At 35.2% G+C, this 17,060-nt stretch overlaps 1 protein-coding gene across 2 annotated transcripts in view; it reads right to left on the bottom strand.

The window, feature by feature from the left end:
* The window catches only part of TTC27 (tetratricopeptide repeat domain 27), a 112,103-nt gene that overhangs the window by 76,535 nt on the left and 18,508 nt on the right, over positions 1-17,060 (bottom strand). For both annotated transcript variants that reach the window (XM_082755952.1, XM_082755953.1), the window contains exons 7-9: positions 13,431-13,567; positions 11,865-11,977; positions 5,038-5,104 (exon numbers count right to left, since the gene is read on the bottom strand). In XM_082755952.1, the coding sequence (XP_082612078.1) occupies positions 5,038-5,104; positions 11,865-11,977; positions 13,431-13,567 (317 nt within the window). The remainder of the gene's footprint in view (positions 1-5,037; positions 5,105-11,864; positions 11,978-13,430; positions 13,568-17,060) is intronic.

Genomic DNA, 17,060 nt, shown 5'->3' with positions numbered 1-17,060 from the left:
ATCTATGGAATACATAGTATTCCTTGGATTTTGACAGTCTTCTCCACATTCTCTAGGTCATTAATCAGACCTTGCTATTCTTCATGGCATTATCAGAACAACTTTAGAATGATCAGGTAATTTTATTAGAAGAAGGTGAAATATTTATGTACTGTGAACAGAATAAAAGCTATTATTCTTAAAGAGGAAAAAAAAATAGTGTAAGAAAGACATCCTCACCTGCAGAAAATGTTGATAGACAGAAGAGCTGTCAGAACTTCCTTTGTCCAGGTTTTCATCATGTAAGAAATAAACCAACTGCTCTCCTCTCCATCAATGACAGAAATCAAGAGGATAATAAACCAACACAGCTAAGTTTGCCATGATACCTTTTCTTTCACTTCTCATCTTGTACAAAGAATAAAAATAAGGAGCTAAGATGTGAGAATCACAATGCAAGAGGCTTCTGGTCCCCAGCCTTTCATTGCTTTTCCTCCTCTGTCTCCCGCAGTTTAATACTGCTTCTACCACTCCAAGTCATATGATCATAACCCGCTAAGAGAAAAAAAACACACAACATTCTCCTACACTAGGCTAGGTGCACACCACATTTGCCACACATCTCACCTCCCCTGGACAAAGCGAAGGCCAGGACAGATGGCAGGGGTAATGTTAAGGACCAGCTGTAGCTCCTTAATCCTGGATATTCTGCTGGAGGAGTACTGTATCAGATGATGAAACACTAAATTGACTCTCTAGTATGTAAACTGTAAGCTATGGTATAAGCTTTCTAGAAGGCTGTAAGAACTTGTATTGCAGAGTATAATCTTAAATATTAGGTATTGTTTTTAAACTTTTTTTTTTTTTTTTTTTTTTTTTTTTTTTTGCTTTTGAAAGAAGAAAATGCAATGCCAGCTAGTAGTTACTCCTTCCCAGAACCTGGGGTTCTGGGAGTAAACTAAGCTACAAAACCTACATGTGAAAACAATACTGAGTTAGTTCTTGGATTCCTTGCATCAGACACTTCCTATTTCCTATATAGAGCGCTCTGGAGAAAAAGGTTTATTATGAGAAAACCACCAGTAATTCTAACAGAGAAGCACTGGGTTTCAATATTGGGTTACTGTTTCTTTTTTCCTCTCCTGAAAATGGCTTTATAATGCAATATTCAGTAAGCTAAATCAGAAAGTTTGCCAAATATAATATGCATAACTGTGCCTCTGAATCAATTTGTGTGTTATCTGATCTCTAAACACAATCTTAGCTTTCTTGGGAACCCAAGTGCTTTTTCTTAATAGAGCACAAACCATTATAACTGTTGCCATAAATTCTTATGCATGAGAATAATAATTTCCTCTGAAAACAAAAATTTATTTTTGTTTATTTTTTATGTATATGAGATAAATTTCTTCTGGAAAGATAAATTAACAATTTATATATAAGCAGAAGAAAATATTTCTGATTTCAGATACAGGTTAACAGCTTAAAAGCTGATATATTATGCTGATGACTGGTGAACAGATTTGACTGGAACACCTCAAGCACTTAAGTCCAAATTATTTATCTGAGAGGAACTATCCCAGCCAGTGAGCTTACATATAGAAGTAAACAGGATTTTGTGCACCTCCATACCCTGCTGCACAAGTTGGCAATTCTAAGAGTAATTCTTAGTTAGAAACATTAGTAATTTTATGACAATGGCAACTATTCCAAAGTCACTTCACTGAACAAATAGCAATATCATCCTTTTGTACTTGACTGCAATAACCAAACAGTTCAATAGCGCTGTTTTTAAGATTACATGCTATGTGGTTTAAAATACATATATAGCTTAAGGACCTAGTCATTTTCAACTTGTATAGATATAAATGGGAGTTCAGAATGCCTGCTTGCCAAACTACATTTAGTATGAGGCAGGACCACATCATCTACTGGAATTCGCTTTTATCATCCTTTCCCTCTCATACTACCTGGACCTTAAATCTCTCTGCTAGAAAGAACCTGCAGGTCACATGCATTTGTTTTGCAGTATCCAAAGGAAGAGGGTCTCTTGATGATCCACTGAACTGTGACAAGCGCCTTAAAATTTCTCAAGAATGCTAGGATATCTTGAAATGCCCTCCTTTCTTCAGGAAAGATAAATTTCAGCAGATATCAGATGAATGCATGACAACCATCTAACCAGCCTGCAGATTTAGGAATCCACATGTAGGCTGAGAAGATGCCTGCTCACACACGCACACACACACATAGTAGTTTAAATGATGCTAAAGAAATTACTGTGAGCAGCATTGATATAGGGCTCATTGTCTGTATCACTAGGTAGTACTAAAGCTTAGAAAAATACTTTAAGTACAATAAATTTTGCAGTGCTACTTCCATATTCAGCTGGCAGAGACTTTAAGAATCAAGGTCATGCTAACGTTCATATACAACATTCCCACTGCCAGGGAGCACAGCAATCTATTTGCTTGCCTCAATGGCTCAGATGGAGCTAAGACACAGAATAGCTCAGAGATTTCATCATGAAATTCTACTGCCCACAATTCCTGGCTGAAGTGTAAATGCTACAGTTCTTTCTTTATTAGAAAGAACTTATAAAGGCTCGTATCTGATTTCTGTTTTCAGTGTCAAGGAAAGATTTGGCATTGTAGTGTTAAAATTTGCACTTTTTTGTCTTTTAGGAGCACAAATCCAGATCAAACGTGAGAGTAACAATAAGATTGAATTGTGTCACTACAGACAATTAAATAGGAAACTTTAATTAAAGTTTAAAAGAACATTAATCCAATATTGAAATGTATTATTTACTCTAAATGTTAGGTAACCAGCTATATCTTTAAGTCACTGCTGTACACTAAACTCTGCACTATTAAAGAGATCTACATTCCTGTTCATTAATTACTATAGAATCTTCTGGGTGTTTTTCTTTTTTTCTTTATATTTTTTTTTTGCCTGCTCAGAGTACATAGTGATAAAAAAGCCTAACCATATCTCTCAGTTATACATCTCTGGAGATCTACTCCCCAACTGCAGGAAGTATTTAAGGAGCAAGTTCATCAGCTCTCGTGATTTTTGAGTAATCTGCCACTAGATGGCAGAAAAATGCAGTTTAATTTTTTTATTATGACAAAATCACCCAACAAATCTCTTACATCTCAGGTATCAGGTAATATGGTGCCTCAAGCAATGTCAAATACAAGATCTGAGTAAAGCTGATTACCCTTCTTACCTTGTATATGTGCTACCATGACTTTTCCCCTTTGCTGTAAAACCTAAAGAGCATTTAAACGTTTGCAAATCCAAGTGTTAAAACAAGTAAACCTCACTATAAATTTCATTACTCTGGAACACGTAACATTATGAGAATAGGAGCAATCTCATTAAAGATGTTCTGTTACCACAATACCACTCCACTTACTATTAAAAGGATAAAATATGTGAAGAAGTTAATTCAAGATTCGGATATGTCAGGACCACTTTTCCATCCAAGACTTAGTGGGTGGACTAAGAGGTAGTAGGAAGACTGAAGCAGGGAGTATATAAAAACCCTAGGGAGTTTGACAGGAAATAAAATGTGAGAAGTAACATTCCGAGTTTTCACAGACGGCCCTCAATTAAAAACATATTATTTAAACACAAACTGGCCGGGTTTGTGAGAACAAAATTATAACACACATCTGGAAAATGCATACATCTGACTAACCTTATTTTTGAAAAAAATATACCTTAAGTTTCACAATTTTTTCAAAAATTTGCAATATTAGGTTAACCTGTTTTCTTCATTCCTACTACCTGTTCTACATGGGCTTAATTTTCCTGCTCTCTATTCTTACCTTTCTAAAAAAAAAAAAAAAAAAAAAAAAAAAAAAAAAAAAAAAAACAGAACTGTATTGCAAAACCAAAACATTTCAGCAAGTATGAGGATATAGTCAGAAAGCACTATAGTCATTGCAGAAAAAATAAAGAGATTACACATAACAAACCGTTTTACAGTGATTCACTCAGTTTCCCCATTCAGATCCTATGTGTACTGCAGTATCATGGGGTCCTAAACAAGCACGAATTTAAAACCAACCTACTTCACATTCATTCTAATAAAAATATTAGGATTTTCCATTTTTGACCAGAAAAACATTACCATGGTTAACCCTCCTGTCTATAATCCTTTCACATATGTGCAAGTGATACAATTTTATCTAACTTGAAATCTACAGGATTTTTGTTGAGATCCTATCCGCAAATTCTAACAAGAATTTACTCTTCCAGATAGCACTGCTATGAAAAATGAGTATAAGGCTGCAAGCTTGCGAAGGAGAGTAAAGCAGTCTGTACTGCACCGAAGCTGAAGCCTAACACTGCAAAGCAAGTACAAATGACAGTGTAATCACTTTCCTTTTCCTCTTCTTCCCTCAAGTAAACTAGTGTTGAAAAACAAAATAAAGAAAAAAAAAAACAGAAGGCACTGAGGCTGGGGCAAGCTGTATTTTGTCTTGGTTAAAGAAATACTTTGAAGAAATAGGGAAGTTAGAATTTTGAAGGCTGCTTTGGAAGCTACAGATTTGTTCTGCAGCAAGAAGACAAATTATCCACTGGGCTGGGAAGAAACATGTTTATGTGGAACACCTGATTCTTAAACTGAACAGATCTGATAGAAGAAAATTGCAGTTTCTTTTGAAGTCCCCTTACAAAACACTGTTAAAAGAAGAGTACTTTAAACACCAGTGCCATAGAAGAGTTTGTTGTAAAGATGTATGCTTTAACATTACAGTCATTCATAGAGTTAGCAAAAACTTAAACAAGTGAAGAATGTTTAGTACGTGCTTTCAGGTGAGATTAAGTTTTAGATGTCAAGCTTATCCCACATGAGGATGATTCAAAATGGGATAAAACTTCAACTTAGTTTATTAAAATCAGAAAAAAAAATGATGAAACAACTGAACATTAAAACAATTTGTTTTACAGTTTCAAGATTAATGTGATGGGCAAATTACTGCTTGGTACTTTACTAAATATTAAATTAAAATGTTTAGTGAAAAGTCCAGATAAGTTACTTACTGAAGTAAAAGCCAGAAGTTCCTCTTCAGTTAACTTGTGTATGGGATTGTTCTTTTGGAAGTCTATACTGTAAAGAAAAAAAAGTGTATATAAAATAATGCTTGTTTAGTTTTCAGTATACAACTATGTAGAATAAATTTCTCAAATTTGCAGAAATCTAAAGGATGTTCTGGAAGAATGCTACAATTACAAATGGTAGTGCATATGTGCAGAAAGTCGCCAAGACCTAGGAGAAGCCACAGAAAAAGAGAACCTTTTCGTGGGACAAACATATTTCATAGTGTCTTTCCCATTCTAACCTGAAATGTCTTACTGCATTCGTGCTTATGGGGTTAAATTTTATGCATCCTAAACAGTTTTAAATCCATTCCCTCTTTTTACAGAGATCTGTTTTCAGTTAAAATTCTATGACTAATTGAACACAGATTCTGCAAAGCAAAAACACATTAATGCTGAAAAAGTGCTGGAGGGTAATCTCAAACACCCTCTTTCTAGTCACTCAAGCAATATTAACCACAGGAGTCCATCTCTCAACTAAGTGACGTTACCACTAACTTGTGGTGCACAAAGGAGGAAAACCAGAAGAATACAGAGATGAGATATAAAGTTACTTTGTTTGTAGTTGAACATTACTGTCTAGATGAAAAATAAATGGTGTTTGCAACTCTATATGGGTGGATGATCTCCTTAGACAGCATTCATCCAACACTTACGAACGTACCATAAGAGATAGCTGCAACTGGCAGAAACATCAGCCAGGTTACAATTTGAGTTCCTTGTGAAAGTAACAGATATCAAGCGATAATAAATCTTAAATCATACTACAGAACAAGGATTATCACCAAACATATATAATAGCTACGTATGTATGCTTAAAATCAGCACTGTTCCTTAAACTCTACAACAGGCTTGATTTCATAAGAAAGAATTGCAAAAAGCTTGTTAATTGTGATGATATGTCACAGATAGAAATTACGTTCCTTTTACATATTTTACTTTGGAGAAAACATTTCACCTGAGTCTAGCTTCACTCTCACTATAGTGTTAATTTTCATACGTATTGTATAGTTACCATTACTGTCTAATGAGTTTACCAGGTCTTCAAACTTGAGTATACTTCGAAAGACTACACATAAACTGCAAAAAGGCCAGAGTGCCTGATGTGTTTTGTTTTTCTCCTAAAAAAATAAATGAGGAAGTATTAAGCCATAATAAAATAATTCTAAGAGAAAGAGCGAAGCTCTCATGATAGGAAAATAATTGATGCCATTCAAGCACTCGTCTCTTTACCTTTACATGCCCATGGAAAGAAAAATAATCATTTGTGTAGCACAGAGCCAAGACTGCTTCCTGATGGCATAGGTTTCTTGCACATTCCACCTCCATTAAGTGGAAGACCAAGGAAAATATATAAGAAAAGAAAGTTCTCTCTAGATCGCTGCTTCAGCATTTCTGAAACAGCCATTCTTTAGGAACCACTAATATTCATCAGACTAGAGCAGCCTAGGAATGAGTACAGATGCAACATTCAGGAAATTAAGGGATGTGACTGAAATAAATTCCACTCCAACAAAGTAAATGGCATTTGTTCAAAGGACTGCAGCCAAATACAGGTATGCTGAGACACAGCAAAAGCATAATTACACTCCCCTCTGAGATTCAATTTCCTATTTCTATTAGAAGATAAAATCCTTGTTCCCCTCTTCCTTTGCAGCTTAGGAGATCTATTGTTCAGATGTGCTTTTCTTGATGTTTTCTTCTAAATTCCTCTAAATTTCAACTGGGAGACAAAACAAGCCTACCGAAGTAAACAGAACCACGCACCCCATTTTCTAATTTCTTTTTTTTTTTTTTTTTTTAAATGAGCTACCACAGACCTAAATGGCAAATGGGAGCTACTCTCCCATTTTATTAAAATAGTGACATTTAAAATCGTTATATAAGGTATATAATAGAGAATCTAGAAGGATACCAGGCTTACTATAACTACTCACTGCAACGTGAGCCAAAAGAATAGGTTGCTCAAACCCAAACTGAAATTATCTAACTGTAGTCGTTTAAGGTCGAAGTTTTTTTTTTTTTTTTTTTTTTTTTTACCCTTTTTCTAAGTAATAGTAATAACCCTCTGATCAATCAGCCAAACAGTTATCCAGTAACAACACAGGCACCTAATAAAGCATATTGGGTGGGTTAGGAGGTGAGAGAGAATGGGCATTACTCGTAAGGATTTTTTTGAGAAAGATTTGCTCGTCTTTCCATCTGTAGAGGAGAAAATGACCAGAGTAGTTGAAAAACAACAGTTTATACAGCAGAAGTAAGCCTGAGAGATCTTTCAACTTATCTTCCTGCTCTGCATACCTATGTAACTTCAGACCTCCCACGACAGAGGTTCCACTCCCTCTTCACGTACCTTCTGCTGATGTGTCATAACATCTGGCAGCTTGGGCAAACTGAGTGTGGCCTCACAGAAATCATGCTTTTGGTAGAACAGCGATGAGAAAGGGCTTAGAATAGCAGACCTTGTCAACCCCCTGTACATTAGCTATTACAGTAATGCATTCTTCCCCTTCTCCCACATAAGATAGATATGTTACTGATTTTTATTTTGAATATTTTAGACAGCACTGCTAGGGAACAAATCTGTCACATACCATTTCTCCTTTCCTTCAGAATTTTCTTTATGGAAATAGCAAAGTAATAAAGAATTGTTCTGCTTTAGTTACTTCTGTCCTTGTATAAACTCAGCTGCTAGCAGAAATAATCAGCTTAACTGAGAACACAAGGTAGTCAACTAAAATCACTAACCATTAGTCACTAATATAAACATGACTTCAGGTGAAAATTAGCAGCAAGTTTCTCTCTCAATTGCAAAAAGGAAAAAGAAAAGGTTAAAAAAACAGCTGCAAGAAAACTTCAAATATAACAAGGGCACTGCAGCAGCTAGGCAACCAGAATGTTAAGTGACATGACTGCAGCTTTTGAATCACATGGGTAAGCCAAGGTACAGCTACATTTCGACAAAATTGGAATTTCTTTTTCTATAGCCTAAAAATACATTGATTCAAGCAGAAAGGATTATTTCTCCCCCTGTTCTAGGGCAGATTTCAGATTTTTGTCACAGCTTTAAGCGTATAGATGCGGACCTTCCAGCTTAAAACTAGTGATAAAAGAGGTCTCTAATTTCCATTTCTGCCACATCCATGTACAATGTTTTAAGATACAAAAGTACAATAAAGCAAACCTTGAAAGACACAGGAAAAAAATGAAATTGTTCTAATGATTTACCATACCAAATCAAATTTAAATCTGTATTTTAAATCTTAATGTGTATCTAGAGTAGAAATGTAGCTTTGAGCATTTATAACAACTCTGGCAGCTCTTGTCAATGTACTTTCCAAATATTTCACTTGTATACAACCTGCATTTGTTTTGATTTCAAGGACAGGTTAAGTAGTTCACTCCAGACAACTTCTGGAACTGAAATCAGAGTGGAATTTAGGATCTGCTGGCTGTAGGATCTGTGATCAGGTATCTCTTCATAACAATATGAAGAGAAGTCACTAATGACCACAAATGGTCAGCCATACCAATAGATAACATCACCAGTGGAATCTTGCATAAGCTCTGTGCTGTCGTGTATTATAATATTCATAAACAAATTGGAAAAGGAGAATATATGAGGTGAGAAAACTCACAAATGGTATGACATTCTTTGACGAAGGAAGGATGTGAATAGTCTGTGAGGAGCTGCAAAACGATCTTACAGGATGGAGCAAAAAGGTAATAAAATAAAAATGCCAAGTGATGCACAGTGGGAAAACCAGTCCTAGCATCACATAAACTGATAGGCTCTGATAATTTCTGTTCAGCACCTCTTTAGCATTGCAGCTGCATGAAAACATTAGTCCTGTACCAGGCAGCAGTTAAAAAGGCAAATAGAAAATGTAAGGAATTAAGAAAGGAATAGAGAATTCAGTATGATATATTACATGAAGTACACTATCAATAACAAACCCACATAAAATATGGTGTAAAGCCTTTGTCCACCCAAGAATAGTATGTTCTATTTTGGAGCTGTCATTTCAGAAGCAGTAATTCAGTATTGGAAAAGGTTCAGGAACAGACATCAAGAACAATCATTATTTCGTGACAGCGAATTATGATGTTTTAAGTCTTATAGACAAAAACATAACTTCTGCAAAATGACTGACTGATTAGGCTAGGATTAGCACCAAGGAGGTACATCGCATAGGTTCTCAAAACTGTTAGCAAAACAGAGGGTGGCTAGGGACTGACAGATCATCATCTCTTCCAATAAGAGGTAAGTCAGTAAAAGAAGTTATTGAGAAACAAAACTGGGAGGATTGTTGGGTTTATTTTTTTGAGCAGTTGACATGAAATATGTAGACAGAGGCCTTTGCCAAAGGATGTTTCAGATGTAAAAAAATTTGCAGAGACTCAAAGTAAGATTATGAGCATTTAAGAGATCCACTGAGGGCTGCTATGCAAACAAGCCAGATTAGGCTCACAACATCACCATTTAGAGGCAACAACACTTACCCACCCTTAGGCATCTTCTTAAAGCCACTCTTGAAAACAGTACTGAGTTAGATGGATAGTGACAACTACTGAGTTTTGGCTTGTTTGTTTCCTGATGCATTACCTCTTTGCAAGTACAGACAATGCAAATTTAAATTTCTTCAGTATCTACTTAAACTACAGTTAATTAGTGTGAGACAGATGAAGAACAGATAGGTCAAGAACTTACACATGTATTTTTATGATTATTTGCTGTATTTCTATGCAGTTTCCCCAGCTGTGTTAACTTTGTTAATGAAAAAGATCCAAACCCAACAAATTTATCACTTTACAGGCATTTTCAAAGTTTTACAAAAGATTCTCAATTGACTTTTTAATCTGAGTGTTCTGAAGAGCAAGACAGGAAGTTCATTTCCCAAGCGAAATCTCTTCACACAGCTGTGTGTACCGGTACACAGCAATATACTTTGTGGCAATGATTTTAAACAGCCATAAAATAACCATGGTGAGATCATTATACTGTCTGGCACCTGTAACAGGTTTATTCAAAAAAAATAAAAAATAAAAACTTGCACTTAGATGATATGTCTGTGAAGATGGGTCAGACTGCCAAAAACAATATAACAGAAAAGCCTTTGCCACCAATAAATGCTGTCCAAGATTTTATTTTACGTCTTTTACTTTCAGAGAACATAAGCCCCGGCCTTCCACAGTTTCTTTTACATAATCTCTTCCAACTCAACAACTTGGAAGAGTGAAAGCTCTCTTATCAAAACAGATAAAAGCAGTTGTTTACCTGCTCTTGCCTTGCACTTCTGATACAACCTACAAAGCATGATCTCACTATAAAGTGCAAGGAAGACTGGAATCTGATATATCATGAAGTACACGATCCATCTTAACTAACTTTAGCCATATAGGATTCAGGCCTTTAATCTCTGTTGTCTATGCTTCCTTCAGAGTCACTGCACAAATACAGATAAATGTAGGAATAAATGTGTTCTAACATTTCCGGAGCATGGCTGGCTATCAAATCTAGACCCTATCTATGACTGAAATAGCTTCAGACATTTAATAGTATCCCAACCACTGAATACCACTCAGTAGCTATTACCACATATACAGAAAAGTAACACTGAAAAAAAAATTTTGGGCTGTTCTCCTTTCTTAAACAAGGTTTTTGCTTTGAGTCCTACCTAAATTACATGCCACTTGGATTAAAACATACACACACAACGAGCAGTCAAGATACTTTCTAGCTAGTATTTACAGCATGATAAGGGTGATTACAAAGTAACATGCTGTGGTCAAGAAATCTACTGTGCTGCCAGCCAGGGTCAAATTCTACCCTTTAACAACAAGACCAATACGGAATAAAATTTTCATTCTGGAGGATGGAAGGATTCTATGGTCTGAATATAAGATAATACTGTGTTAGAAAATGAGGTGTACATGAAAATGTCTTGCATGAAGTGGAGGACAAGAGACAGGGATCAGAGTTAAAGGCTACAAAAGACAGGGATCAAGGATATTTATCATCCCACTGTTCACTCCTCTCCTTTGACCCTGAATTGCATCTAGATGTGGCCTTGAAAAGAAAGCAAGTTCAAGTCTTTGGAAATTAAGAAAATATAAAGTCTACATGCTCTACTCGTGGATTTCTGACTAGTGGGTAGGCTGAAACCAGAGACATGCAACTTCACATTTAACTTAAACTATAGCAAGTGTCAAACCAAGCAAGTGTCTGGGCCTTCAAAAAAGCTGTAGTCAGAGAAATGGGTGTACAAAAGGAAACAACTTTCTCTCTACTAATGACTCACTTCACTTTATGCAAGAAGGGGAGAAATAGCCTGAAGTATTCCCACTGCAACGAATAGAGGGGAAGAGTTTTCCTTGAAAGATACCGATGATTGTCCTAAGAAGCTGACCATTGCAGACTGACACATATTTTGAAAATTTGCCAAAGTATGATCACAATATGGTAACTAATTGTCACTTGACATTTAAAAGATGATTAAACTGAGACACAATGAAAAAGACGCTTTCTCAAGGATAAAAAAAATGATACAGCTATTAATGAAACATCTCTGAAAATCTGTTCTGGACATTAACGTTCACCCTGAGGAAACTGAAATTTTAATTCAAGAATAATGTGGTTTGTTTTTTTTTAAGCCAGATCACATAAGTAAGGAAAAAACTCCCATCAACCGCCACTTTATTATTTCCTTACTGCAAGAATAGTATGAGTTTTGTTTGTTTGTTTTTTATGTAATTAAGTAGTAACTTACCAAATTCCAAGGATTACAGCAAGCTCTTCTGCACACAAATCAGGTGTCTGGTACTGATCAGCGTCTGCTAATTTTATCTCATTAAGCACTGTGTCATCATTTAAATCACAGTTCTGTTGGAGGAAAAACATACATTTTAAACTAGACACAGTTTCAAATAAATTTATGCCTTCTCAATGTGAAAAAAAAATGTTTGAAAAAGGTAATGCAAACATCAGAAAATGATAAAATTACAACTAATCAAATGCTTTTGGCATTGGGGCTTTTTTCTTTCCTTATGTGTCACCTCAAGCCTGAGGTTTTCCTTTCTCAGGAACACTGTCAGTTTAACCAAGTGTGCACTGGAGTGCAATTACTGACCATTTAATTGCACAATAACTTGTTCAGTCGTCTTCCTGAACAAATAACAAGGGAAGAAATTTAGAACTAAGCACTCCATGAATGGAGATGAAAATCAGAAATTTTGACCAGCCTCAGCTTGGCCTTTACATAAGCTCACAGCTTTTATAAGTCTCTTCAGAAGTTTTCCCTCTCATCCTATTTTCATACAAAGAGAATATTTTACTTTATCTGCAAATGGTAGATGTTACATAGCCACACTGAAAATGGGAATCAAATTTCCCTATAACTATTTTTGTACAAGATCACAGGCCTTCTAGCTTTCCACATGCATCATCTGTGAAGATTCTCAGCAACTCTCAAGACTTAGCCTCCATACAACTTTCATGAGTAGTCTTCTAAAAGTCTACAAGATGCATCGACCATCTGGCCTAAACTTGGACGAGCAACGCTGTTGCCAGTAGCTTTTGGCAAATGGAAAACAGCATTAACTCCAATTTTGCCTGAAAGAGCTTCAAGATACACCCAGAGATGACAAATTTGAGACCAGACCTTGCAAAAGAAAAACTAGAATCCATTGTTAAAAAAAATTACATTTAGTTGACAAATGACATTAAGAAGTTGTATTTTAATACTTAGTTATCAACAAAGACATGATAGAAAATGGAAAAAAAATTGGATTTAGGAATCTACTTCGCCAAGTCTGGTCTAATACCTGTGACAAGACACCCACGCAAGGTTAATAACATGTTTGAACTTGAAATACCTCTGTTTTTCCTCAAAGGACATGGTTCTACCAATACCGCGTTTTTGAATTTCTGATGTACAAAACACACAAATAAAAGGTTTTAATTTATTTTTTTAAATAGTAGACTGTGATAACAGAAAGACTAATTTCTTGATAGTCTGAGTAGCTTATGATGGAGTTGTGTAACTGTTACTCAGATCTGCATAAAATTCAATTCCCTCCTTAAAGATCACAAGATAAGATTTAGAAACACTAAAATCATTCCTAGTGCCACATTTCTATTTTTCAGAATGAGTAGATATAGTAGATTAGAGTTTGGAAGCAGAAAGTTATTGTTGACTTCTTTTGCTTAAGTTTCATCTAGGTACCACACACTTTCTGCATGCAAACACCAAAGAAAAACTTAAAAGTATTTTAATTAATTAAAAATCCCAAGTAGATTTTAAGAAATTAAAAAACATCTCCTCTCAAATACATACCATTGTTAGGTTTTCTAGAGGAGTAGGTGCTGGACTTAGCTCACTATGAGGAAGGAGGAATTCATCTGTTCTTTGGACATCCACTATAAGCTGTGCTACATATTTTTCCTGAAATCGTGTTCTCTTCCCCAAAGCACCTGCAGAAAAGTAATACAAGTTTATATTAGTGACCACTAAAAAAACGTAATCCCATCGTATATTAGAAACTTGCTCACAAAAAAATGCAAAATAAAAAAAACACATCGAGTTAACCTGCAAATCAGTGGTGTTTAACTGATCTGCCTACAATGAACTAGATGTATTCTCATTGCTTACTACAATGTACAAAGAAAAATGTATTAAAAATATATAAACACAACTAGATAGGTCTTGCAAAGCCCATCTTAGGTAAGTTTCCCGTAACTCACAATATTGCCTCTTGAAAACTCGTAATAGCCAAATTTCATCAGTTCCTTACAGCAAAATACGAGCAATATACTGCAAACGATTTGTCAATTTCCCCACGGACAACATGGAAACGTTTAGGTAAATAAAAATCTCCTAATGTCTTATAAAGCAACAAAATTTCCAAATGGGAACAGTTCAGTGTCTCAATGCTTCTGTGGATTGGTAGGAGGTTTGTAAAATATAATCACTATGGATGGTATTTTCCAAAGCCCATTCACTTTTTACCTAGGGCTACACTGCTTTTTAAGGACATGAGTTCGATGCCCAAACCAAATGTGGGGTGACAGAACAAAAATTGTGAGGAAATACAAATTTTGAATTTTTCTTCAGTTTTGCATCTTTTCCTTTACATTTTATTGCACTAACTAGATAGTTCACAAATAAGTTATTCTCAAGAAAACACCTTTGCTTGCTGTTACTGAAGTTCATGTAACTAGTTTTAATGGATATGATGTTTTTAAAATGATAGTTTACAGCTACAGTTGTACAGTTTACAGCTACATTTGAAATATTTTAAATATTTCAAATGCACTATGTGAAAGTCATCTTAACATTTGTTTCTTCAGTTCTTTATGAGATACTCAGACAACTTTTAATAAGTTTTTAGGATAGCAACTGACACCAAATTGAAAAGAAAAAAATAGCTGTACTTCTATTAGCAACCCGTTTCCACACTGCAATCAGAGAAGTCAGAACAATTTCAGAAGAGTAACTTAAAAATAACAAGAGACCTATCCACTCCCAAAATAGAGATGAAAACTACCAAATTTGGAGGTTTGCTTGTTTATTATAATACAATGCTCAGATAATGTGAAATGTGAAATCAAATAAAAGGAAAAGGAGATGTGAATACTGACCCACTGTTCTTTTTGCAGAGCCAACTGATATAAGAAGTTTGTAATTTCATTTTTGTTTTGAAAATGTGCAATGCATTAGAACTTGGACATAACAATGATTGACTGCTCGTGTGTTCAGTGGGCAAATGCCAAGGGATGAGGCCACTGTCAGTAAGAATCGTCTGGCACTTACGCTGTAAGAGCACTCGCTCCTTTTTTTTCCAGAAGGTGGAAGGAGAGCATTAGGGAAATGAGTAATTAAACTGATTACTCCTTTTCTGCCAGTCACTCCTTTTAATGGGAATGTCCCATGTTAAGAGTTTATGAAGGAATGAAAATGGTTCTAAAAATAGCACCTTACAACCACATTGGGGGGGGTCAGGGCAGGAAGAGAGACCAGGCAACGATTCATACTAATTTTACACAGTACCACTCAATTCTCAATTTTAATAATGCTTGTAAGCCATTATGCCGTAATTCACTTCCTATTACGCCTTATTGCTTAAACAGATTAAAAGAAGCACTCACAAAGCTATGTTTGTTACTGATAAATTTTAAATTTTACTCACTACCAATTACAAGCTGTGATGCCTTCATGCTCTGAGATAGCTCCTCACCTTTTTTTTTTTTTTTTAAGCAAATAATTCCTTTGTACTACAGGGAAAACACACATTTTCCAGATTAAAATGATTATTACATATTTAAGTTGGGGGAAAATTTTGCTTGCTTTATACCACCAGACAGAATCACAAAGAAATAGGGATTCTATACATCAGAGATTTTACTTTCCGTCCTCTATTAAGAGTTCCCAGGGATGCATTACTGGGCATGAAAACAGTAAATGGGCAATATGTGGATTTCAGGATTTAGCATTATTAATTCTTCATATCTGATCATTTTAAATTTATTTGGATTACCACCCCTCATTTTAGTAAATTTATAAGCAAGGCAGACTACAGTCTTTTACTGGCAAATGTTTTGTAGTTATTGGTGATTGTGACTGGCTGTGAGGGATATAAGGATGCTCTTCAACAAATGATGAATACAGGACAGACCTTGATTACTGGGGCCAAAAAAAATACACAAGCCACAAACAACTATGATTTATTCACACATTTCTAAAAAAACTTGGGAAAAATACTGGTTCTAAGTTCTTTACAAGAGCAGCATAAGTTCCCATGCTGTAATAAAATCTTCAGTCAGTAAGGATTACAATCCCAGAAGAATGAAAAACTCTCAAAACCTTTTCCTAAAATGGAAATTCCTTCCCAAAGCCATAAAAACATCTTTGATAGAAGCTGAATTTTTACAGCAAAGCAAAGTCATTTTTGATGTTGTAACATTCCTTCCATTTACTCAAAATATGCATGTCAAATGAATTTGTCTTGAATGCCAACAATTCCCACATGTTCAGTTCATTTCATCTGCCTTCAGGTTCAACATCCTTCATAACTATTCTAATACATTTATGGAGATAAGGCATGGAACTTTTAGGAGTTTCACAGCAACATTCTAAGACTATCAGTGTAATGTCTCTCTAGGACTAGAGTAACCTCTTGGTATAGTCATCAAAAATGCAAGTAATTCCATAGCACCCAGTCACCCCCCCAAACCAGCCACCACCTCCCCCTCCAAAACCCAGCTTTTCCCTAGGTTAGATTTATGGAGGTAATTAGCTTTTAGATGAATAATCTCTTTTAAAGAAAAGCACATACTCCTCAAGCAACTTGAGGAATATAAGCTGCATAGCCATCTGGCACTTCGATTTTACCTGTTCTTAGTTTATTAAATTTTTATAGCCTGAACATCATCACAGGCACTGATCTTTTTAATAAAAGCAATAAAAATTGGGTTCATTTTAAACAAAACCGCCTTATATTATCAAGCTTGCAGCAAATGTCACACATACGGTATGTCACATATAGGAATAATTTCCATATTTAAATTAATCATATTTCAATCGATCACACCTTTTTTCCTATGTTTTAGGACAGATACCATCAAATATAATCAATTCAATCACAGTTATGCAAAGTACTATACCACAAGATTTTCTTCACAGATTTTTCAGTTAATCTTTAAAACCTTGGAGTAAATGAACATGGAGTTCTACAACAATTCCAACTTATTTTTAATTAAAATATTAAATTGGTTAAGGACATAAGTAGAAGTAGGTATAGCTCCAATTTAAATAAAGGAATAGCTAGCTTTTTTACATACAGTGGTGTAATAGGTAAGGGGGCTGCAAGTTTCACTTCCTTTATCCTTTCTACTTTTTTTTCCATTTCTTACCAGACAAAACCTAAAGCTTCCACACAAGAAAACTGTGCATTTTGTGTCATCCTGT

This window comes from Aythya marila, assembly GCF_965140915.1.
Source record: "Aythya marila genome assembly, chromosome: 3".
In the NCBI taxonomy this organism is placed as follows: Eukaryota; Metazoa; Chordata; class Aves; order Anseriformes; family Anatidae; genus Aythya; species Aythya marila.
This window is presented reverse-complemented; position numbering and strand designations above follow the sequence as displayed.